Source organism: Pygocentrus nattereri, chromosome 21 (assembly GCF_015220715.1).
Source record: "Pygocentrus nattereri isolate fPygNat1 chromosome 21, fPygNat1.pri, whole genome shotgun sequence".
NCBI lineage: Eukaryota > Metazoa > Chordata > Actinopteri > Characiformes > Serrasalmidae > Pygocentrus > Pygocentrus nattereri.
The window spans coordinates 26,978,403-27,003,061 of record NC_051231.1 but is presented as its reverse complement, the minus strand read 5'-3'; the positions used below and the strand labels follow the sequence as shown (position 1 = coordinate 27,003,061).

Genomic DNA, 24,659 nt, shown 5'->3' with positions numbered 1-24,659 from the left:
TAGACCAGTGGTTTTTTGCATGCATTGTTTAATTTTGGATGTCCAGTTAAAACTGTCTCTTCACTCTGTAGATGTTTGAGAGGGAGCCGACTCGCCGGCTTGGCGTTGTGGGAAATATCCGAGCACACCCCTTCTTCAAGACAATCAACTGGTCTGCACTAGAGAAGCGAGAGGTGGCTCCACCCTTCAAGCCTAAAGTGGTACGACCCTTAGATTTATTGCCCAGTCCAGAGTGAAGCTCATTCATTGACACTACGTACAAAGTGTTAGACAAATGCTGGTGATTTAGTTCATGACTGAGATTAATAATTTGATATTTAACGAGTCACTGGTGAGGAATGTCCTGAACTCGAGATTTGAAACCTACAATTAAGCCAGACAGTAGTGAGATTATGAATGATTGATTCATTTCAAGAGCTGCAATGAAGTCTAGCAGCATACTTACTGTGTGGATGTTGTCACTCAAGTTTAAAGTGGTGGTTTAGCCAAAAATCTTATTTAACACTCTTTCCATCTTAGCTCAAGCGGTGTCGTCGATCACCCAAGACATGATGTTGTTGTGCAATCTCAAATAGTCTTGCTTATTTGGCTATTGACATAAAAGGACAAAAGGACATTGTGTAGCTATAAACAGCAGCATCAGCCAATGTGAGGACTGAATTTTCTCTCCTTTTTTATAGATGGCAGTAATACAGTATGTGAAACAAATATATTTCAAATAAGAAAATATATTTCAGATTACTTAAAGGACACTCTATCCAAAATGAAAAATGTAAATATAGCTGCATGTGATGTAAACATGCCTACTCGTATCCTACAGCTGTGTCGAAGTAGTCTTTAGTAGCAGAGGAATGTTCTGGTTTAAAGACTTTGAAAACCCACTTTGAAAAGCACTTTTGGAGCACATACTTGTTTCTTTGAATGTTTTTTTTTATCCCCCTCACTGGCCACTGGCTTGTTAATGCACAAGGAAGTCACATAGCTAATATTTCTGCTAAGAAGCAAAATATCACATCTGTAATTATTAGCCTCTGTATTTCTATACTGCTATGCAGTCAGGAGATCCATATAACAAGTCTTCAATGGCTGTATGAGATGCATGCTGGGCTTTGTAGTGAGAGGACAAATGAATGAAATTGATACAAAATTGTGAATTCTTTCAAACCAATGTTCCTGAGGGATGCAAAGCTGTGCTGCAGAATATTACATAACATGGTAAATAACAACTTAAATATTAGTCTTAGGCCGGAATACTCCTTTATAACAACTCTTTGCGGTTCATGACGATCAATGATGATTTATGCAGTTTACACAAGGCTAATTCGCAGGATTCAGCACAGCTTTCAAATGGTCTGTTTTATCAGAGCTCGATAGTGGAGTGCATCAAAAAGTTTCAGTGCAGTGCAAACTGGCCAGTTTGTGATGTCAGAAGTGAACATTCGAATACAGAAAAGCAATCAGATAAACTGTACAAATAATAATAAATGCCACTGTTCAAGTGAATGAACTGAATTAAATGTTTCTTATGCTTCATATGACCAGTAAAGTAGCCAAAAACCGATAGATGCTAATAAACTACAACATGCATTTAACACCTCAGTGTTCTGTTTACCACTCTCATAAACCCACGTGAACGTTTTTGTTGGGTGAACGAGTTTCTCCTCTAGCACCAGCAGCACTAGTTTCCATTACTTGTTAGCTGCATTAGCCGCATAGCTCAAGAAAATTATGTAAAGGTTTTCTCTGAACTACTGCGCACACATGTAGTCTTAAGTGATTTACTAAACATCCTTAAATGAAGTGAATGAATACTCGTAACTGACGCATCCTCTCCACCAATCACAGAAAGCCCCCAACGACTGCAGCAACTTTGACCGCGAGTTCCTAAGTGAGAAGCCCCGCCTCTCGCAAGCTGACAAGAACCTGATTGACTCAATGGACCAGATGGCCTTCGCCGGCTTCTCCTTCATCAACCCAACGATGGAGACCATTCTGGAGAAATGAAGGGCCCATCCATCCAGCACTGTGACCAAGCCTCCACCTCCTCACCATTTCAACCAATCATGTGCAGAAATGCAATGGGGGTTGAAACCATTAAAAGCAGTTTTCAAGGGATACTCCAGCATTGTACAAACTAATATCTATCAGCCACATCTGTAGCATTTAGCACAATACAAGCGACATTCTTTTCCTTGACCCAGAAGATGCAAAAGTGTGGACACTCCTTATTTTTATATAGAAAATTAACATATCCTCTACAGAGAACACATTTCTGCAGTTTGATGCACAACCTCTGTTTATTTGCTGAATTTACCATATTGAGAGGAAAACAATAAACATAAAATGTTTCCTCTGCGAAATTCATGGCATATTTTATATTTGAGATTTTATATTTTCCAGTATGTTGAACTCAGCAAATACATAGAAATTGTGCAAGTGCCATAAGGGAGTGCTTTTGGAGGTCGTGTTAATTTATTTTTAACTTAGAAAATCAACAAAACATGCTAATGAGTTGTGCTTAAACTATTGTGTGTAACTTTAATTTTAATATAACTTTTGCCTGTTCACTGACTTGGCTCAAAACGTGTTTATAACACAATAGGTTTCTTGTAGATTAGGTAGTGTGGTGATCAAATGCTACAGATGTAGAAAATAGAGATTAGGTTAAAAACAAAATGCTAGAATATTTCTTTAAGTGTACCCTTCCACAGGGTCTAAACCTCAAGTGCTCAGTCCAGCCCTAGGAGGCCATAGCACTCTTTAGACTTTTCCTTTACCTAAATTCCTCAAAGGCTTTGTAATTAACATTTGGTTTAACTAAGGTGTAGTTGGGAGCAGTGCTATGGACCTCTAGGACTGAATGTGAGTAACATTGGCCTACTAACTCAGCTTGGTCAGATAGATCTGTATATTGTCTACACATATTTTGATGCAGCAAAACACTACAACATCTAATTGCACTTACTGGGCTACTATTGATAATGTTGTGTGCTCATTATTGAGAGTGGCTGGCAGTGTGCTGGGTCCAAACAAATGCCTGCAGACAATCCCCCCTAGTGACCAAGTTGAGTACTACAGCTATGCGTTTTTTTTTTTCTTCATGATCAAAACGTAGAATCAAATTAACTATATTTATGTACTGTATTTGTTGGATTATAGGACAGACATGCAAATGCACATATTAGGCTTAAAGGGGAATTCTAACACTTTTTCAAAATTTCTGCATAATTCAACTGAGGAAAAGTTGATCAGAGTGATTTGATGTGAAAAGGTGCATAGTAGAGAACCTTACTGACCCAGATTTCTTTACAGTGGTGGTGATGGAAACCAGGGGTCACAATGTCTACAGTGCTAATATAGCCATTTTATTATGATCCATATATATGATGATGTCAATAGTGGTAAATCAAAAAAATATGTTTTCCCCTACATGTTATCTGTCCATCATAAATGTATTTTTAAAAAAGGAAAGTTTTACACAAATCTTATATCAAAACTAGTGTGAAATAATGTCTCATGCATCAGATAAAGTAATCTTTTAATGTAATGCTTTCTGTGGGGTAGCTTACAGGGCCTTTGAATGCCTGGGTATGTTTCTCTAGAACAGCATCTCTCATGAAACCATTCTTTGTTTACATCTCAGCAATTTCAACTATGCACCCAGTTTTGAGAAAGTGGAAATTCCCTTTTAAACCGACCCTTCTGACCACATACAAAACAGCAGGAAAAGGAACAGTCACTTTACATCAGCGCTATCAGTGCTGTGGCTGCAGTAAATCTTATCTGCTGGTTGTTTAAAAGGAATACTGTGGCCTTACAGATAATGATACTTGTCTAAGAAACCCAATTTGGCCAGCCCTGTACTACCTGCATAGCTGAGTCATGTGACCATCAGAAAAAGACTTTCTCCTATGACAACAGACTGAGAATCATACAGTGCTGCTTTGGTTTTTAGTTATTTCATAACTTTCTGTGGTTTGCTTGCCCGTCGGCTGTCAGTGTGTTGCTTTTACTGTTCTGTTGCCTGTAGAAGTTTCTCTTTGCACTGATCTTAGACCTAGTTTGCCGTTAAATGGACTGATGGTCAGGAGAAGGGGTTGCATTTGTCGGCTAGTAAGATCTGAATTGAACAAAGTTGCGCTGGGTTATGCTCCAACAACCTTAAAGGAATACTTCACCATTTTTAAACCTGATTTCTGTCTTCTGCTCTTGTGCCGTGGTGTCAGTTATCACAGGTGATAATTTCAACACGTGTCCTTGTGTTTTGAAAAGGACACTGACTCAAAGCGCAGTTATAATAGAATTCAATAAGCAGATGCTTCGGAAGTGGCAGATAGGAATTAAGCTACTGGAGTGTTCCTTGCTAACCAGTGAATGCAGTTTCATAGTGCACCCCTGGTCTCAGATCTACAAATAAAATATAACCTCTACAAGCAAGAAACAAAAACTTGCCTTCGAAGTGCTAAAGCTAGCCTGAGTTAATTTGTTCCTAGATAGGTGTATACGTTATGGTACTAAGTTCTGCTACAGAATAAATAGTGGGTGGAGGTTTAATGTCAGCAGAAGTTAATTATCGAGATATAGTATATGTAATGTTATTAAATGTGTAGGTATTTTTAAAAAGAAATAATATCTTGTATATAAAAAAATGTATGTATATTGTTCTGAGCTGTTATTGGGATGTTAAGGATTTTTTTTTACTTTAACTCAATACAATAAAAGGCATCTTTATCTCAGAAACTGTCGGAAATGAATGAGGTATTTTCGTACTTTCAGACCTCTGTCTTCAGTATGTAAATGTGCTGTGTTTGGTCTTTATTGGCAAATAAATCATATTTTTATGATGACCAACCCTCTCTCCCTTCCAAATGAAAACAGATAAAAACCTTCAGAGGGACCTGCACAGTTAACAAATAAACAACAGAAAAAGGTACCACGGTATTTGCATCTGTGTATAGTGAATTAGAACGCATCTGCATGTTCTGAATAATGTAACCTGTACAGTATACAGAACTCAGTGTGGCCTATATAATACAAATGTATGCAGAATGACTTAACAGTGCAGTATTTATTATTAAAAATGGTTCTAGTTGGTCACTAGACTGTGTTTCTAGTGTAAAAAGCTGAAACAATTGCAACCACTTGCATTCCATACAGTATATGCACAGTATAAAATAATTTTATGCAGAATAATGTTCATTAAAATGGAGTGATTCAAAGAAGAGTGATTCAAAAGTCATGGTGTACTAGGCTACTACTGAACATAATGGCCAATTTACATACATAAATACAGGCCACGTTTGTGCATGACATTTTGCTATAAAACGATCACTTAAAGCCATGTGTCAAACACTACAGTTCCCAGCATGCACTGCAACATAATATATCCTCCCTCCTCCTCCCCAACCACAAAAAAAAGCCAGGCATCTAGTTCAAGCAAACGGGCAGTTTTAGAAAACCCTCTGTACACTGGGGACATATGAAGAGGTTTAACAGCTCTGCAGCTAATGTAGTCTTTTGTTTTATAGTTTTCATTTTAAATTACTTTTGAATTGTTCAAGTATTCAGTGTCTGTTTTTTTCGTAGTAGTTTTAGCATGTTTTGAATAAAATATACCAGCAAAATGTTAAGTAAAAATAAGATAAAAACTCAGCTGGCCCACAGATTTGTTGAGATTTTTCAATATGGCCTTTCAGTGGTTGATTTTGACACCAGGGCCCTAACAAGCAAAACCAGCTTATGTGGTGTTTTGGATGCTGGAATGCTGACCAGCTAAACCAGCACAAGACCAGCATAAACCAGCATGGAGCATTAGGCTACAGCACAGTCAGTTTTCCTTTGAGAACATCAGTTCTAAGTTGATTCAGCAATGTATAAGACGCAGTGAAATCTCATGTCAAAAATCTCATGTCTCAGTCTCAAGAGTCTAGAGGAATATCAGAACTGATCTAAGTTCCAGCCTTAATCTGTCAGTGCAAACAGTTCTAACCCTAGTCCAACCATAATTCAGTACAGATACTCCCAAAGACCTCGATTAGCAGCACCAGGTGTGTTGAACAAAGGGTAGAACTAAACACTGGGCTGTGACATTCTCCAGGAGCAGGGTTGGGCACGTCTGCACAAAACACTTCAAATACAGTTATCTGTTATTATTCATCAAATTTCAATCACGTATTATTATGAATCAAATTTCAGCCTGTGATCTGCCGCTGCCATGTCCATCATACACTGCGCCGGACTGTTTGCCTGTTCAGTCATTGTCCTGAATAATATATGTGTAACTTAATAGATATTATCAGACAGTAACTTTTAAAAACTGATACCCCTGCTAGAAAAATCAGCATAGACCAGCTAACTGGTCACCAGCATTGTGTTGTATTTTGGATGCCGATATGCTGGTCAACCAGTATGAACACGTTGGGTGATCATCTAAACCAGCACTAGACTAGCCTAAACCAGTTTAGACTAGCTTAGATGCATTAATGCTGGAATTCATGCTGGTTTTTCATCAGTGAGATCTTATTTTCTTGTGTAATTTAAAAAAAAAAACACTTTTACAATTTTATTGTGGTTAATAGTGCTGAACCATAAATAAACAATGATCAATTTAAAGCCTTATATTTTATGGAGATCTAGTTATTAGCCTAAAAAATATTTAACTCCACAACCATTTTAGGAGTGTTATCTACAGATTTCCAGAGGGTAACTGCAAGCCGTAGGCTAATTCACATAATGAAATCAGTAAGATGTAAACAGTCATTCACAGTGGCGGTGATAGGAACCAGACGTCTGAGGTGTTTAGTGGCTCTGAAAGCTCCCTCACTCAAAGTTATTACTCCAAATGGTTATGAACAAGCTGCTTCATGGACACAGTTTTGGGATAAGCTTCAGCTTTTCCACCATTTATCATTATTAACATATACTATATATAACATATTTACTCATAAAAACTCTTGTCGGTTCCCTGCTTATTGTGATGAGTACATAAAATGGCTACATTTGTGCCGTAGACATCACGACTCCTGGTTCCTACCAGCACCGCTGTAAGAACATTACAGTAAAAAGCTCGCACCGCTTCATATCAGACCGCTCTGAACGGCGCTGTACATCAAATTTCGTGGCTGAATTTCGGAGAATATTCTGGAAACTGGGTGTAATAACCGCTCAAAACCGACATGTTATTTTACTAACCAAGTCAGTGTAGCGCATGACGGAGGGAAGTTGTTGACTGTACCGCCATCGTGTGGTCGTGACACGACATTGCAGGATTACTGTTTTTCGCCCTTCTTCGGTTGACCTGTAAAGCCGGGCCAGGCAGCCTATCTAAAATAAAGAACAAAAGCCAGAGTCCAATAAAAAAAAAAATACTTATATATATATATACAATTTTATGTATATACATGTATTTATATGTACACATACACACAGAAAAAATATGTATACAAGTGTGTATATATATATATGTGTGTGTGTGTGTATATATATATATATATATATATATATTATATATATATATATATATATATATATATATATATATATATATATATATATATATTTGTCTTTATTGCTTTAAGCTTACTCATGCGCAAAAACTAGTCTCATGACTTAAATTTAAATCATCCTCTGTTGTTGATGTTATAAGAACTGATAAGTGAAAAAGGTCTCAAGTGAAATTGCCTTCTATAACAGCACAATGCATACTTGCTGTAAAAACTACTGTAAAAATATATATTTTGATAAGAGACATTCCGCCATATTTACAGTGAATTAAGCAGCTCAGTATAGCAGCGGCTGCATTTGACTTGACATTTCATTTACAGCCCAACCTATAAAACAAACGGCCTTTCAGAGGCAGAAAAGCCTGCAAAGTACAGGGGGACGACAAACGAACGTGTTTTTTCACGAAGTGCACGCAGTACAGAGCTATGTCAGCTGTTCGTGGAGCAACTTGAAGCGCAATTGCACACAACTGCGAACCTGAGCAGCTCATGGCAGGCGTGTGCAGTGCAATGTTGCGCCCCTCTATTGGCCGCTCTTTGTGGCTCATTTAAACCCAAAGCCTACGCAAAACACGACCACTGCCCCACACCGTAAGCTTATCCGAAGTTAAGAGCGCAAACGCTCCTCTCGATCGTTGTTTTATTCGTTTAAGAAAGCCAAGCACAACGTGGATGGGGAGGCTAGGCGGCGGCGCATGCGCAGTAGCACTTTGTGCCATATTGGAATGAGGTCGTGAACGACTAAGGCGGAAAAAAAGATACGGCATCTAAAACCGACTTGGAAAAAACTCCTCAGCGGTAAGAAACGATTCCAGACTTTATATTTGCACATTTTAAAGGCTTCTGCATCGCACCGGTGCGTCGAGAAGCGAATCGGTGGCGTCTTCGTCTTTTTTCCCGTCTCTAAAAAATAAAAAAATATAGAGATGACTTGAGCTCTATTGCTTAAGCTGTGACGTTTCAGTAACTTGACTTGGTTACGGGCGTTTTTAGCATGTGCCCAATCAGCCCGCTCGACTCCCATTAGCCCAAAAAACACCTCCTAGTGCGGAATATCTGTTTGAAAACGCTCCGTTCACTTTCTAACCTCCGTTACACGAGCGACTGGTGTGCCTTTAGGAATGAAAGTTGTCTTAAATGTCTTAAAATGCTACTGCCAGTTATCCAGCGTTAGCCTGACACTGCGTTTGGCCGCGAGTGCCTCGAGTTTTTCTTTATAAAAACCCATCGCAAATGAAGGCGAGTGGTCTCGAAAGCCGTGTTTGTGCACGAATGTTATTTATTCTTTCGCTAATACCGAAAGAAGCTGGCTGTTTTCGCCGTGGTTGCATAAGACCGTGATGCCTGCGGTTCCTCTGTTCTTGTTTGACCACTGCGTTTGGTTCACCTTCAGATGGAAGTTGCCCTGGTTGCTCGTATCGAAAGCGGAATGGACCAGAAAGTGGCGGCGGTGGTTTTAGTTTTATTTTCTGGTCGTGCTGGAAGATGTTGAAGTTGCCTGTGCTGTGAAGCTGTAGAGCCATTGTTGTGCGGTTTGGCTGCACTCCGTTTCCAGGAGCTTGACAAGTTTTGCGTCAGTGCCAATAGCGTTCATTAATACACTGATATTACACACTGATATTGGTCATATTGTTGGTGCTGTGAGAGGGGTTTAAAATGAAATGTGGGTTGTTTAAGAGAAATCCTCGTTAAAAAGAATTCTAAGCTTGTATGCGTGTATACATACGTGTGTGTGTGTATATATATATATATATATATATATATATATATATATATATGTATGTGTATATATGTGTGTATATATATATACATATATATGTATATATAATGTGTGTGTGTGTGTATATATATATATATATGTGTATATGTGTGTAAATGTATGTATGTATGTATGTATGTATATATATATATATGATAGATAGATAGATAGATAGATAGATAGATAGATAGATAGATATATAGATAGGGTAGATAGATATTATATATTACTGATGGGCATTAGAGATGCCCTCTTTGTTTTTGCTTTGTTTTTTTTTTGTTTGTTTGTTGTTGTTTTATGCCAGTATTGAAACCCTGAGTATCAACCAATACACAATTTTTTTAAGACAGCTCATCAGTTGGAACAAAGAAAAAGTAACCAGCAGTGCTACATTTTTTTAAAAAAAATCTATAAAGTCCTGTGAATATAATGATTTTAGTGTTTGGCATACTGTATTGCACTAGATCCGATGAAATGTGGCTAATTTTGCTCTCTTCATGATGTAACATGAAGTTGGTGTATTGTATGGTCAAATAATTTATCATGATAACAGTATATACTGTTATATTGCCCATATATATATATATATATATATATATATATATATATATATATATATATATATATATTATACACGTGTATGTTTGTGTGCATGTAGGTAAAGTCAAGTCATTTTCAAGAAGTCAGTTCATTGCATTTGGTTTAGTTCTGAAGGTTCGTTCATTGGACATATTTTTCATGGTGTAACGGAAACCATGTGTAATGAGTGAAATCCCCAGGTTATGTGCGCCTGCCTTGGGTGTGTCATACTGGAATTACACCTTTGTCTCTTGGTTGTCTATCAGGCTGCCCATGTCTTCCCCAGATGTCTAGATGTCATAATTTCTCACTAAAGTCTGAGGTTATCAACACAGAATGCACAGAGAGATAGAGAGCAGGACTCTGCTATCTTCAGCCATAGCTCCCTGACTCAACTGCCCTCCTCTAGCACACCTGTTATGGTGTTACGTTGAAGTTGGACCTATGTCTGTGCAGTATTGATTAAATTCAGTATCGTGCTGTTTTTCAAACGCATCATTAAATGATACGATTGAGAAACAGCATGAACTTAATAGGTACTGCTGCTTGGTGTTAAAATAACCTGACGTGGCTTGTTTTGGGGTAGTTTTATTGTGTTTTCCTCTTTTTATAAAATTACACTGTATTGTAAATGTCAACCAGACACATCACATTTACTGAAATGAACGTTTTAATTTAGTCTTAATGCCTTAAAGTCTGTTCTTTCAAAACAATGTAAACTCAGCAAATGACACACATGACAGTTAGTAGTCAGAACCAAGACAAAAAACAAGCTGCTTGGCAACAGGAACTTTGCTGTTTGGTGGAATAAAATGCTATTTTTGATATAATGTTCATTATCTGTGTACCAATATTACCAAGACTGGAAAATCAATATCCTGGTGTGTCTGTATCATGATATTGACAATATATCAGCTAACACAATTTTAGGAGTGAGGTTAGGTGGTATTCTGTGGATGTAATAATAATAAATTGATAATAAGCTTTATTTCTCTAACACTCACATGGCAGCAGCTCAAGGTGCTTCAGAAGACCGAAAGATAACTTTAAAAGATAATACAATGTGCAATAGAAACATCTACTCTGCTAGTAACAGATACATCCAAGTTTTTCCAAGTTTTTCTGCATCATCCTCAGACCTGAAGGCCTAAGGCTTGACTTTAGCTATGTTTCTGAAGACAAGTTACTCGAGGTCAGGGATTATGATAATATCTCTGTCGTGATAAATTACATGAAAATGTGTCATGGTATGTCACAGTAATGCTTTTCAGAGCATGTTGTGGTTAGTACTTAGAAAGCACTTCCCAACTGTGTGTTGATAATAAGGACAGAATAGTTGGGCCTGGTTGATTGTGTATGAGAAAAAATAAGTATTCTGACATATTGTGTGTCATGAAAATTTGAGTATTGAGATATTGCATTACTGGCATATTACCCACCAAATCACAGCCTTGTTTTTGATGTTTTTGATCCTGGAAATAAATATCAGAAGCCGTTGTCTTTAGAGGAGGAATGAAACCCTAGCTTATCGCAAGTATTCCATCATCTTTTATTTTTTTTAATAACCCATAACTCTGTTTTGTTAAAAATCCATGTTTCTTGGAGACTTTGCAGAGGAGGAGGAAAAAGTTAAAGTATTGAGCAAAGAAGTAACTGTCCTAAGCTAGATCCCTGTGGAACACCAAAAGTAATTTCAGTTCTATTTGATACATGCTTTCTAAGCTAAATTAAATCTTGTTGGTACGCTTTTGTGACATAGTTGCACCAGTACATGAATAAAATTTACACCTTTTCTATGAAAATCAAAGATATTTGCCACGTGGAAAGCTTTCTGAGGCTCAAGAAATATGCCTAAAAAGATGCTAACTCCAACGATGCTTTTGGAAATACTCGCTGTTCAAACTCTAAACTGTACAACCTAGAAAGACTTCTGAGACTTTTTAAATATGAATGGCAAAATACTCAACGATGCATATTTCAGAAATCTCTATAGCATGTCTCTGTCTCTCTAGAGGACTGTAAGTGCATCGTTTGTTGTTGAAAGTAAACAAATGATGCACCACCAGATAAACCTTCACAGAATGGCAATGAGAAGGACCACAGTGCTCCTATCAGTCAGGTCAGGATTCCCTGAATCCAGTAGCCTTGTACACAATGGCGGGTATTGCGTCACTTGCTGTGTCTTTTTTGGCGAGTGGCCAGCGATAACACAGGGGTTAGAATTCACAGGATGGGGTAACCCTCACCACAGCTATTCAGATACTACATATGTGTTCTCTGACTGAGCATGTGTGAGGACTTTTATCAGTTGCAGGAAGTATTTGGCTTTCCTGCCATCCCTTGTTGAGTGTGGTGATGGTATGGCAGTTAGTGCAGTGGAATGTGCCCAGGATACACAGCAGAAACAGCATCAGTCCTAGAATCCTCTCAGTCTTTCATCTGAGGTCGGGCAGTTTGCATTCAAATTTGTGTAATGTCATTTTCCACTTTTTAAATAAAAAGCTGATGATATGATATGATAAATTAGTTATTACATAAGCCCTTTACAGTAAAAGGGAAGTTCTGCATACTTAAATGGTTCAAATGTTAACAGCGTCATTCACAGTGGTTTGATGTGAAATGCTCTGTCGTAGAGAAACCGAGTCAGAATTGTTCACAGTGGTGGTGATAGGAACCAGATGTCATGTATATAAAAACCCGGAAGAATGGTACATTCACTGGTTTTGGATAGTAAATGAAATGGCTGTAATTACGTTGTAGACGTTGTGACCCCTGGTTTGTATCATTACCACTCTAAAAAAATCTGAGTTGGTGAGTTTCTCTACAGTGAACCATTTCATATCAAACCACCCTGAGTGACTCTGTTTACCTTTAACGGCTGAATTATGCAGAAAATTTGAAAAATCCCCATTAGAAAATGCCAGGTTCATTCTTAATGGGGAAATTTCAAGATTTCTGCTGCATTAAATCATTAATGTGTGGGGAACAAAGTCATTCAGAGTGGTTTGGTGTGAAATGCTCAGTTCTAAAGAAACGTACAGCCGCAGTGGTGGTGATAGTAACAGAATCTGAAGCACTTAATACTTTTAAAAAGCCAGCTGACAAAAAGTCAGACAGTTTTGAGCTAAAGTTTTACCTTAATTCTTTTTTTTTCGCCAAAGAAAATTTTACCATTATTAAAATTGCATATAAAAAAACTGTTCAAAAAAGGAAGTATCTCCTTTTTTTGCGTTTTAGTTTTTTTTTTTTACATAGTTTGATCTCAGTGACTGCCCTGCACATTGTGTGAAAAGTACGTGACGAATGGACCAATAGAAATACTCCAAAATAGCTTGAAATAAAATCTCTTACATTAACTTACATTAAAAGTTTTTAAATGTAAAGTTTTAAGTGTTTTTGCCCTTTTCTGTAAAGTTACTGTTTAGACGTACTTGTTTTTCTTTGGAGAGTGACAATATATTGGTTCACTGGTCATTTTGGATATAAAATTCACTAAAATACAATGCACATCAAAACACTCTGGTTGACTGTTTACCTCTCAACCATTGAGTTATATAGAAGTTTTAAAAATACAGAAATTCTCCCTTTTTCATATAACCTACACTTTGGACACACTTTGTTATTAAATAACTTTTTAAAAGCTTTTTTTTTCAAGCTTGGTTCTCTAGTTAGTCTTTCCATCTTGAGCTGACACAGTGTGATAGTACAAATGTGTTGTTTTTTTTTTTTTTTTTTTTTTGGTTTTTTTGTGGTTAATTGTTGTCAGGCTTGTCATGTTATTCATGGTATAGTAAAATTCATATTGAGGGACAATGTCATGCCGGCATTTACTTTTCACTGATAGACCTCTCTTTGTCTTTGCCTGCAGTTTCTTTTTGAAGTCCACAATAGCAGTTTTTCTTTTGTTGTTGTTGTTGTTGTTGTTGTTGTTGTTTTTCTTTGCTACAACCATTTATTCCAGAACGTTCTCAGTGCTGGAACTAATAGTTCCAGAATGTTCCCTAATGTTCCCCCTTTGGCTTAATTTAGAAAACCTTCAGGAACTAGTAGTGCTGCAACAAGTAGTTATGGAACATTCTCTAAACTTTTGGTGGTTACTGGAAAAAGAGTAGGCAGGTCTTTGTAGCTGGCCTTAGCTGCTCTTTTCTTTCTCAACACCATTGGAGACCACTGTGACACAATTCCTGCCCACCACCCCCCACTCCCAGCACAATGCGTCTGTGGCTGGGCCATGCTCCGGGGGCCCTATCTCTCAGCGGCCGGGGGGCGGAGGTGGTGCTACTGGGGTCGTGGAGTTGATCCTGTCGGAGCGGGTGGGTCGCGGTCAGCTAACGGCCTTCAGAGAGAGCCTGTCGGACTCTCGTCTCGCCCTTTAATAGAGATGTCAAGTTTCACAAAGACAGCTTGACAGCTCCGGCTGAATGGAGCCCTAGAGTTAATGTGACTTTGTTTTACTCATTTTTCTTCAAGCTTTTAAACTTTTTTTTCCTCCAAGTTAAGCTTTAAATGATTTATATCAAGTCTCAGAATTGTGGTGCTGACTTTGCTTTAGCTGTTTATTCTTAGCTTGTAGCCTAAACTAACTTTTTTTTTTCTAGAAAAGTAAGCTTAAATTGTTTTGTTGTTGTTGTTTTGTTTTTATTATTTTTTGTTTATTTATTTATCGCATGGACTTACTTTTAAAAGTTTTTTTCCCAGCTTTTAGCTCAAGCCTTTTTAGCTTTTTAGTTTTGGAGTGCTAATCAGCTTTAAAAGGGGTTGTTTCTATAACTTTTGGTTGCCTTGCTCATCATTGCCGCCCAGCTTTAGGCTCATTTGTCGTTTGAGTGATGTAGCATCATTAGATTAAATCTTTTTCACACAAGTAGGCAGATTTCCTGATTAGCCCTGAGCAGGATGCTTTCAGAAAGTGTTTCGTTCTTTTACGTCAAGGTTGCTGTGGTTAGGTCTCAAGAAGTCATCAACAATTTTCACAGTTTTTGATATCTGAGGAGGCTTTACCTTGCAAATTGTGTAAAATGGTATCAGGAAAAATGGCATAGGGTGGCATCCTGCTTTTTCTTGTATCCTGAGGCAAGATATACTGCAGACGTATTATAGGCCAAACTCCATGTTCAAAGGGAATTCCACCTTTTTCATTTAATATCATGTTTGCTTCCTATATTCACCTTTTACTTCTAGAGTATTCAGCTGCAGTATTGCAGTATAGAATGACTCACTTTATGAAGGTGTCAGATTATTGTTTTGCACCCAAAAACACAAGAAAAAAACCACAACCAGATCATTCATATACAGAGGAATTCTCAGTTTGCTTTAGCACATCAATAGGGGTTGTCCAACAAGTACAACTCATGCCTGATATATCAACTGTGGGGAAAATAGATTCCTATTTCCATGCGTTTTGAAAGCTGCGCTGGTGACGTCTGTGTCCTTGCAGACATTTATAAGTAACTTGTCTAACAATTTGCTGCTGTCGCATGAAAACCTTCTATCTGAGGAATGTTGACTTGTAAAGAGGTTATATTATATGAAGTTATTTTGGGACAGTTCTATTGTTCCATTCTTCATAAAAAATCATATTGTAAGTGGCAGCTAGCATTCTTAAATAATGTTAATAAAACAGAAAAAAAATGTAATATTACAATGACGAATTATATATATTTTTAAAGAATTAGGTTTTTTTTTTTGTTGTTGTTTTTGCATGTGGTTTTCGTATATGAATACACAAATTGAACTCATCACACCTGATTTCTACATGTGTGGTTATTGAGAAGGTCCTTTATATTTAAGCCTTAGATATGGTGTCATTCAACTGGACCTTAAAAGCACTGTTGTACATCTGAGGGAACATTTACATTGTTTGCACCTTGACAAATGAAAAATGTACCTGCAGAGAACCTTTATTTCTAACAGTGTATCACAAAACTGTGTTCCAGATGTTGGTGTAAATATTATGTTAGTAACTTGCTCATAGGAGCTTGGATGGCAGATGTGGGATATGCATTGCAGAAGGGTTTCTTATTGTAAATTTCAGTCTCAGGTGCTGCGCTCACAGTAGCACACTGACTGTCTGATGTTAAACCGCCCGCTAAAATCACCACAGCTCTCAGAACCTCTCGCAAAGAATTTAAACTGGCTCTGGCTATCCATACTTTTGTGTACTGACATTATCAGTCCTATAGGAAACTTGACGGTTCCTCAAGCTAAATGCTAGTATCTCTATAAATAAGCCTTTTGAAGTGAGATACAGGCCTAGTCACTGAACCAGGAAACATGCTGTTCCTGTTCTTTTTTTAAACGTAAGTTAAAAACAATAAGTTTGTCATTTGTTTGTCGACTGCTGCTCCTCTCTGTCTGTTTGTTTTGTTATGGGTGTATCACGCTAAACAGGTTGTAATTGGTTGCTTCTCAAAACCTATTCAGTCTGGCTTATGAGCTTATGTTCAGTCTTATGCCACTTGGAGTGGAATTGTTTTTATTTGTTGCAGTGATTCTGTACTAATACAGTACTTTTGGCTTTGCTGCAGGTTTTTTTTTTTTTTTTTACCTCTGCTGTATGTCAGGCACTGTCTTCAACTAGTCAGCTGATGCCCACAGGGCTGACCTGTAAATTTTTAGCTTACTGTTCTGTGTAATCTGGGCTCATACAAGAGCTGAGTCTCTTTTTTCTTCATTTTTTAAAATCTCAAGTACAGTTTTATCCAAATTGGCAAGAAATGAAAGATAACAAATGACTATTTGGATTTCAGAATCTGCCATAGATACAACACAAAGTGGCAAAGATTGTGGCCCATAGGCTAAAGTTGGGCTAGGAGGACTTTTATTTGGCCCACCAGAAAGTTGCTCTTACTTTTCCCACCTCTCAGATTGTATATAGTATATTTAATAATATAACTATTAAGTTCTGTGTAATGATTGAACTTTTATTTTCTTTTTTTAAATTGTAAGTATATTATATCACTATTATGGTGTACTTAAACATATTTAATGCATCCAGATCTCTTCTTTAGCATTTAACATTTTATAGCTTACTCTTTTTGTATGAAGAAAATGAATGAAAATGTAGAAACTAACAGTAACTTCACTCCCAGTGCTACAATATATATATTTTATTTAAGACTGTGAGTTTCTGCTGTTTAGTTGAGATAAAAGAACATGGGTGTTGAAAACTGACAATCATATCACTCAGCAAAAATTTTTAAATGAAAATGATTGCAGTGTAAAGTTGAATTGTACAGTTATTTCAACTGATGTTACTGTTAATAGAATTTTTTCCTCTTTGAGTAGCGTATTATCCATGAAGTTTTCATCAACTGGGCCCAAGTATGGATTTATAGAAAACTGAAAGGAAAAAAAAAAACAAACAAGTACACAAACTGAAACAGTTGCTATCTTGCTGCTGGGCATCATGGGAGGACCTGTTTGAAAGTGGCAGCATTTCTCTCTAAAAAAACACACTCTAAAAGACACACTCTAGATTCCCCCTCCCACGCAGACACTCGGCATGTAAAATGTGGCTTTTACAACGCCTGCTTATCTCTTGTTTTCCTTTCTCTCTCATGATCTGTTTCTCTTTCTCTCTCTCTCTCTCTTTCTATCTCTCACCATGCCTTCATCACATTTTGTGACTTGAGCTGCTAAACATTTTCACAGCTTGGTCTTTAAAGCAGTTTGCCTCTTGTAATATTTTTTGTTTGTTTTCATTTTCATTTCACTTTCTTTTCATTTCTCCTACAGAAGCTGTGAGATCGGGTGCCAAGATGAGCGCTGTAGAAGCGCTGGAGTCTGGTAAGGAGAGAAACTTACAGCTTACAAATGAAATGCTTATTTTTTTCTGCTATGTTAATTATGCACGTCTCATGCAAATTCCAACAATGCCAAGCATCAGACTTCAGAGTACAGCCATGTGTATATGTGCTTTCCATTGAGTAATGAGTCATTTTGGTGTGAAAGCTGTAATTGAACCGAATTGAGTGCAGTGGAATTAAGTCCCTTTAAAAGGGCCGTTTTGTGGACCTTAGTCTTTAATGCCGAGTTAAAGCAATGTGAAAGGATTGGGCTAATAATAATAGTAGTTGCATTATTTAGTTAAATCCAGTATATTTGTATATTGTTGCTGACACAAACATTTTATATTGTTGCTGTAACAAAACATTCCGTCACTTTAATGCTTGTTAATTTCAAGAGATTTTATTCCAAATAACTAACTGGACAGTTTGTAGTCATGAAAGTCATCATGAAATATTCATTCATGTAATATTTACATAATTGAAATGGTAGCTGGCATCTTTAAATAATTTTTTTTTATATGGCAGTAACAGTCCAGAATATAGCTATATTTATGTAGTTACTTAGGGTGTCGTGGCACTCATAATTCATAATATGATTTAATCCACTACCTTGGAGTCAGATTCAATGCAGTTGTCTACAAAAGTTGGGTACCTGTTGTGCTTTGCTGATTTTAAATTAGTTTTTTTTTATCAAAAGTAACATTTTTCTGCAAATATTAACACTCAGCTACTTCAGTTAACATGAAAAATATAAAAATAATTATTGTAGCTTGTACAAACATTTGAAAACCCTTCCAGGCGTAAGCTGTTATGACTTATTAAACCTGTTAGGCCTTAATTGACTCATTATGACTCATTAGACAGGTCCAGAAACAGAAATCATCATTTAAGAATTGTCAGCTGAGCTTGATAAATTCTCTTGACTCTTCATTCATAATTTCCATTGTCCAAGGAGTCATTGATGAGTTGCAGTTAAGGGGAACTATTTCAAGTTCTAAGTCAAAGCAAACCCCCCAAATGACAGCAAAGGACTTTTAGGATGGTTTAGCTGAGACAGGAGTAGTGGTGCTGTGCATAAGTCAGTGCCTGAATTATACAAAGCATCTAGGCAAGCTAGAACCAAGGAAACAAGTGCTATGAACTAAGTGAAAAAAAAAAAAGTAAAAATGGAACTCTTTGGCCACAGTCAGCAAAGATCATGTTTGGATAAACAAGGAGCAGCATGTGATGAAAAGAACACCTTGCCAACTGTTAAGAATGAGGATAAATCTGTTATGCTTTGGTGTGAAACACTGCATGGGTAGGTGGAAGAACAGGTTCGGCTAAATATAAATAAATTATTGAAGATGATGTGAGACAGTCAGTGAAGAAAGCTGAAAAGAGCTGGCTTCTATAACAGGGCAAAAAGCCAAAACATCTCAAAATCAATCACAAACTACTTCAGGAAACGCAAGCTAACACTATTGAAAAGACCCTCACAGTCCCCTGACTTGAGCATTTGTAAGCTGTGATCCAAATGCAACAAATGCATTTAAGTTACCTGGAGCGGTGGGCAGCCCTATCCACGGTGCCCGGGGAGCAATTTGGGTTTACATGTCTTGCTCAAGGACAACTCAGTCATGGACTGTCGGCCTGGGGATCGAACCGGCAACCTTCTGGTCACAGGGCCAGTTCCTTAACCTCCAGCCCACAACTGCCCCAAGCTGTGGCAAGCTGTGATCCTAAAGGGAGTGTTACAAAGTACTACAAAGTACACTAGGGTGTCCAAACTTTTGCAAATGCCACAATTACTCTTTTATGTGTTTCTATTTTTTTTAGGTTCCTCAAAATGTAAAAGTAACTGCATTATCATTTGCACAAAGTGTATTTATTTTAAACAGTTTGCTGAAGACACACAACTGTGTAAGTTCTTATACAGCAAGAAAAGGAATTGGCGAAAATGTGAATTACTTTTCAGTTTGTCAGAGCATTCAACATTTTAAAAATACAATATTTGAAACAAAGGTGTGCTCTGTAGTGTCCCAGTCTAATGCTTTAGCCAAAACCTACGTTAGCCTCAAGTTAACACACTAGCCACAAGCTAACATGGTAGTCACAATGTGAAACGATACATTGCGATACAATTCAGTGCAACATGTAGTTACATTTAATGACGCTGTAGTTATATAGTGGCATGTAGTTGTATAGATATGCTTACATTTGAGATTGAAGTGGCCCTTGCTTTTTTTAAATAAGTGAGTTTGAAGTAATGTGTAAACACTTCAGATTTTAAAATGTATCGTTTACATTTATGCAATTCAAATACGAAGATTAAGCTGCTAAAACATCCTATTATGAATTTCACTGTTGCTTCGATGTCACAAGAACCAACTCATTTACATACATCCACTTGTTCAACCCACAGGAGTTTAGCCCCACTCATTCATATGGAAGTTTAAGGAGTGTTTCAGCTCTGATTTCTTTTTGAATGAGGCAAAATACAGGGCAGCCAATCAGAACACAGTTTGTTTATCTTAAATTAGTCTTAAAGGCACTGTAATAAAAACATCCTGTTTAAATCTAAGGGATAAAGAGAGGTTGGGAAATGGTATTGTAAAAATTAATTATAACCATTTTTGGTACATTAAACCACAGAAGTGGTAAAAGTGGACCTCAACGGAAAAAAATAAAATCCAACAAAAATGTACAATTTGAACCCTTTAAAGGTAAAGCTGATGATGTAACAGTGAAACTTCTACCAAGTCTATTTGGTTAAGGCTGTATGTACAGTGAACCGTGTCGTTTCAGATGCGGACTCTGGTCAGGATGTGTCTGAGTTTAACTGGGATGATTATCTGGAGGAGACAGGAGCTCTGTCTGTGCCCCACCATGCCTTCAAACACGTGAGTAAATAGCACCCTGTTAATAGCGCTACACCACCTCTGCTTTACGCTGCTCTTTCAGATCCTGCTGAAACTGCACTGACATTAGCCAGACATTAGCCTGATTTGAGGCATGCAGCCCATCTCTGTAATTTGGAAAATGCACACACCTCTGTAATGCATTAAAACAGTAGGCCTAATTACTGTAAAAGAGATCTAATGTCTGCTATTTTTAGGGCAACTGTTCAGCATCAGCTGTGTATCCACACAGAATTCAGGTTTCATTCCCACTATGATCTAGCACATAGCTGCATAGTCATGCAAATAATTTCATTGCTGTTGACAAATGAGATTTGCATAAGCACACCAGCCCCTTATCAGTCTCAGAGTAAAAGTCTTGATGTATGGGGCTGGATTCATGAAAGCTTAGGGAAAAATGTTGAAGAATGTTGGAAAAAAACACTTAAAGGTTCATTCTGGCTTAAAACTAGCATTTAACATACTATTTGTCATGTTATGTGGTATTTTGTAGCACACCGCTCAGTTTCATCAGTTTGACTAAATCACAATCCATCTATGTTTTCTCACTACATAACCAAGCATACATAGCTTTCTGCAAATAGATCACACAACCACTGGGAATCCATCCGTCAAGTTGTGACTCCAAGCCACTGATCTAGTGGCTAAAAGTAATTTGTTAAAGGAATTATTCAAATAACAAAAATTCAAACAGCCTGCCCCCAAATATCCACCCCAGTTTTCTACAGTGCAATTCCACCTCCAACATGCATCATCAGAAGCGAGTTTTTCTAGTCTTTAAACATTGAAATCTTGCTCTAGAGACCACAATAGCACCACTGTAAAAAGTTATTAGGCATGTTTACAACAGATAGTGATGGTTGAATTTTTCATTTTGCTCAGAGTTTTCCTTAAAGCTCTCATGTACCCCTTTTAGAAAGTCGTAATTATAATCTTAAGGGATTTACAGCAGATTATAGCCTGCACTCTTAGCAAAAAGGGTTCTATATAGTACCAAAAAAGGGTTCTTTGGCTTGTAACCATAGAGGAGCCCTTTTTGGTTTCTAATGGTTTCTGCAACACTTTCTTTCAACACTTTCAACCATTTAATGTTGCAAAGAGCCCATTAATCATGCAAAGCATTCTTTGAGTGTTCGTGGTTACTGTATGGAACAGTTTTCTTTTTTAAACAACCCTTGAAGAACCATCTTTTTAAGAGTGTGTAAAAGGCAGCTGCACATGTTGAAAAAGCCTCGGCTGCTAGATTGTTTCAGTTTAATTCACTTAGCGCCTGAAGACAGTATGAAAACAAGGAAAAAGAACTAAATATTAAAGTGACAGTAGAATAGTAATGCATAAATGAAGCCAACATTAGTCAGTGAACATAGATACAACTGTATTAGCCAGCTAGCTAATCCACCTGCTGCAGCAGCTTCTGAGAAAACATTAGCATTAGCTAATTAGTTGTATTGTGTAGCGCAGAATTGTGCCCCTCAGCTTCATCAGTTTGACAGAATTCAAGTAAACTTCGGATCATTTTCATGTTTTCTCCGTCCATGTTCTCTTACAATACTTGGCATGCATTACGCTAATTGATCACACAACCATTGAGAATCCCTACGGAGCTCATCAAATCCTCACTCCAAGTCACATATCTAGAGGCTAATAAATGCTTTTTAAAGGAATCATTCAGCCAGCTAATGAAAAAAAATTCAAACAGCCCACCCCAAGTACCCCCCCCCCCCCCCCCCCCCCCAAGCGTTTATAGTCTTTTAAAATTTAATTCCACCTTCAAGATGCATCAGAAGGTTTTTTTTTCTGAAACCAGAAATCGCACTCTGGGGACCAGGACTGCTGTAAGAGGCGAGTAGGCATGTTTACAACAGATGTAGTGATGGTTTAATTTTTCATTTCAGTCAGAGGTTCTTAGTAAGTTCTCATATATTCTCTTTAAAATGTCTGAAGTATTTTCTTCAGAAAGCTATGAGGGCTAACAGAAATACAGCAGAGTACAGTCTGTCGAAGTCAGCTGTAGCTGCGTGATAAAGCGGCCTTAGTTGCTAAGCTATTTCGGTTTAATTCTCTCAACATGGAAAGGAAATGGAGGAAAAACAGCCGAATGATCAAATAAAATAGGAGTAAGAGTGAAATAGTAATGTGTGAAATAAGCTTACAGTAACTATATAACTTTATTAGCTAGCTAGCTAAACTGCCTGCTTCTAAACACCAGCAGATTTGGCATTGATTACAGTGTCTAAACAGTCAGTAGGCTTTAGTTGTCAAATCTCAATCTAAAACAAATGTAAGGCTTTTGCCAAATTAAGAACATATTTTTTTTTCCCAGAATGATGCGTAGAGTTCTTAGAATTGTTGTTAAAGGAGAATTCCTCCATTGTTTTTCATAATTTCTGCATAATTACATAATTAAGATATGTAATCAACCTAATTCACATGGACTTACCAAATGAGAATTGTTCACAGTGTTGGTGATAGGAACCAGACGTCTGAAGCCTTTAACTCCTCGAAAAGCACACACAGACAGTTATAAATTATACCAAAAGATTCCAGGTGTGTTGCCTGATGCCTGAGAAGTATTTTTTGAGAAACTTTTGGCCGAAAGTATATTTTTAGAGTATATTCATGGAGGAGAGATATGTGCATGCTATTATAAGCCTCACACCTGTAGGTTCACTGATGTTTTTGGAAAGTAAATGAAATGACTTTGTTTGAGTTGTGTGACTCCTGATTCCTTTCACCACCACTATAAGGAAATCAGTCAGTCAGTTCTTCTACAGTAAACCACTTCCCATCAAGCCACTCTGAAGGACTTTGTTTATATCTCAACAACAGAATTATGCAGAAATTATAATGAAAAACAGGCTAATTTCACTGAGAAGGTAAGAAAGAAATAAAGCTAGTTCCAAAACAAAAATAAGAATAATAATCCTATTTTATTGTCTGAAGGTAAAAAAGCTCTTTATTTTAGTACACTTGTGAGTCTTCCCCCAAATCCAGTCTGATCTGTGCAAATACCTGCACTGATTTGAAATTAAAAGGCAAAACGCGGATTCTAGTTCCACCGTCTTACCCTGTGAAATTAACTGTAAGTTTGTGTCTGTTTGCCGTCAGATGGATCAGGGGCTGCAGACGGGTCTGTCTCCAGGTATGAAGCTGGAGGTGCCTGTGCGCAGTGAGGGTGACGGTGCCTACTGGGTCGCCACCATCATCACCACATGTGGGCAGCTGCTGCTGCTGCGATACGAGGGATATCAGGATGACCGGCGTGCTGATTTTTGGTGTGATATCATGACGGCAGACCTGCACCCCATTGGCTGGAGCCGGCAACAGGGTCGTCCAATGAGGCCACCAGAGGGTGAGATGAAGGGGATGGGAACTGTGACTGTGTTCGAAATGGTTATTATTCACTATGCCATATGTTGTAGTCCCATTCCATTTCAGGGTCTCACAGTTAACATATTGTTACATATGCTAGAAAAAATGAGTCCTGTATGAATATAAAAAAGATCAGGCTAAAGACAGGTTTGTATTTTTAGCCTACATAATTTTTTTGAGCAACTGATTAAAGTAAAAATGAGTATAATGAGTAACTCATTAATTAACATTCATATCTTTTAGATAAAAAGCTATATTTCAGTTCCCGATTTGAAATTTGTTCAATTAAAAGAACATAAGAAAAAAGTTCAAACTAAATTTATATTTCATGTTTTTTTTTTCCACAGACATGTTAAAATATCATATTTAACTTCTTTGTAAAGGATGCATTAACTTAGCAAATCACCCAAACTTGACCAGGGCTTTTCTAACTTTTGTATACAATTGTCGGTACATTTGGGAGATTCTGCTGGTGTGGGTTTCCTCTCTCAGTGATGTACACTAAAGCTAACAACAGTTTCTTCCTCTTATTAGTATTATTAACATTTTCTCAGTGCTACAGTATTTCAGTGTGCCTCTTTTCTAGCACCAGTACTACCTGCTCAAAAAGTTTACCTAACAGCCCTGGCTATGATTTATGTGCACTACCTGTTCTGGTGCATTGTGAGTTTTTAAGAGTGCACTGGAAATTCTCTTTTGTATTTCTGGGCATCACCACAAAATTATATATATAATTATACTCAGCATTTGTTAATTC

At 37.4% G+C, this 24,659-nt stretch overlaps 2 protein-coding genes across 5 annotated transcripts in view; both read left to right on the top strand.

Annotated features, from left to right (window-relative positions):
- The window catches only part of prkcdb (protein kinase C, delta b), a 45,618-nt gene extending 40,766 nt beyond the window's left edge, over window positions 1–4,852 (top strand). For both annotated transcript variants that reach the window (XM_017711925.2, XM_017711915.2), the window contains exons 16-17: window positions 72–200; window positions 1,846–4,852. In XM_017711925.2, coding sequence (XP_017567414.1) covers window positions 72–200; window positions 1,846–2,004 — 288 coding nt within the window. In that variant the 3' untranslated portion in view covers window positions 2,005–4,852. The remainder of the gene's footprint in view (window positions 1–71; window positions 201–1,845) is intronic.
- Window positions 4,853–8,148: 3,296 nt separating this feature from the next.
- sfmbt1 (Scm like with four mbt domains 1) overlaps window positions 8,149–24,659 on the top strand; it is a 43,917-nt gene continuing 27,406 nt past the window's right edge. For 2 of the 3 annotated variants that reach the window (XM_017711946.2, XM_017711938.2), the window contains exons 1-4: window positions 8,149–8,300; window positions 17,578–17,628; window positions 20,418–20,512; window positions 23,639–23,882. In XM_017711946.2, the coding sequence (XP_017567435.1) occupies window positions 17,601–17,628; window positions 20,418–20,512; window positions 23,639–23,882 (367 nt within the window). In that variant the 5' untranslated portion in view covers window positions 8,149–8,300; window positions 17,578–17,600. The remainder of the gene's footprint in view (window positions 8,301–17,577; window positions 17,629–20,417; window positions 20,513–23,638; window positions 23,883–24,659) is intronic. The other variant, XM_017711941.2, reaches the window with a different exon arrangement.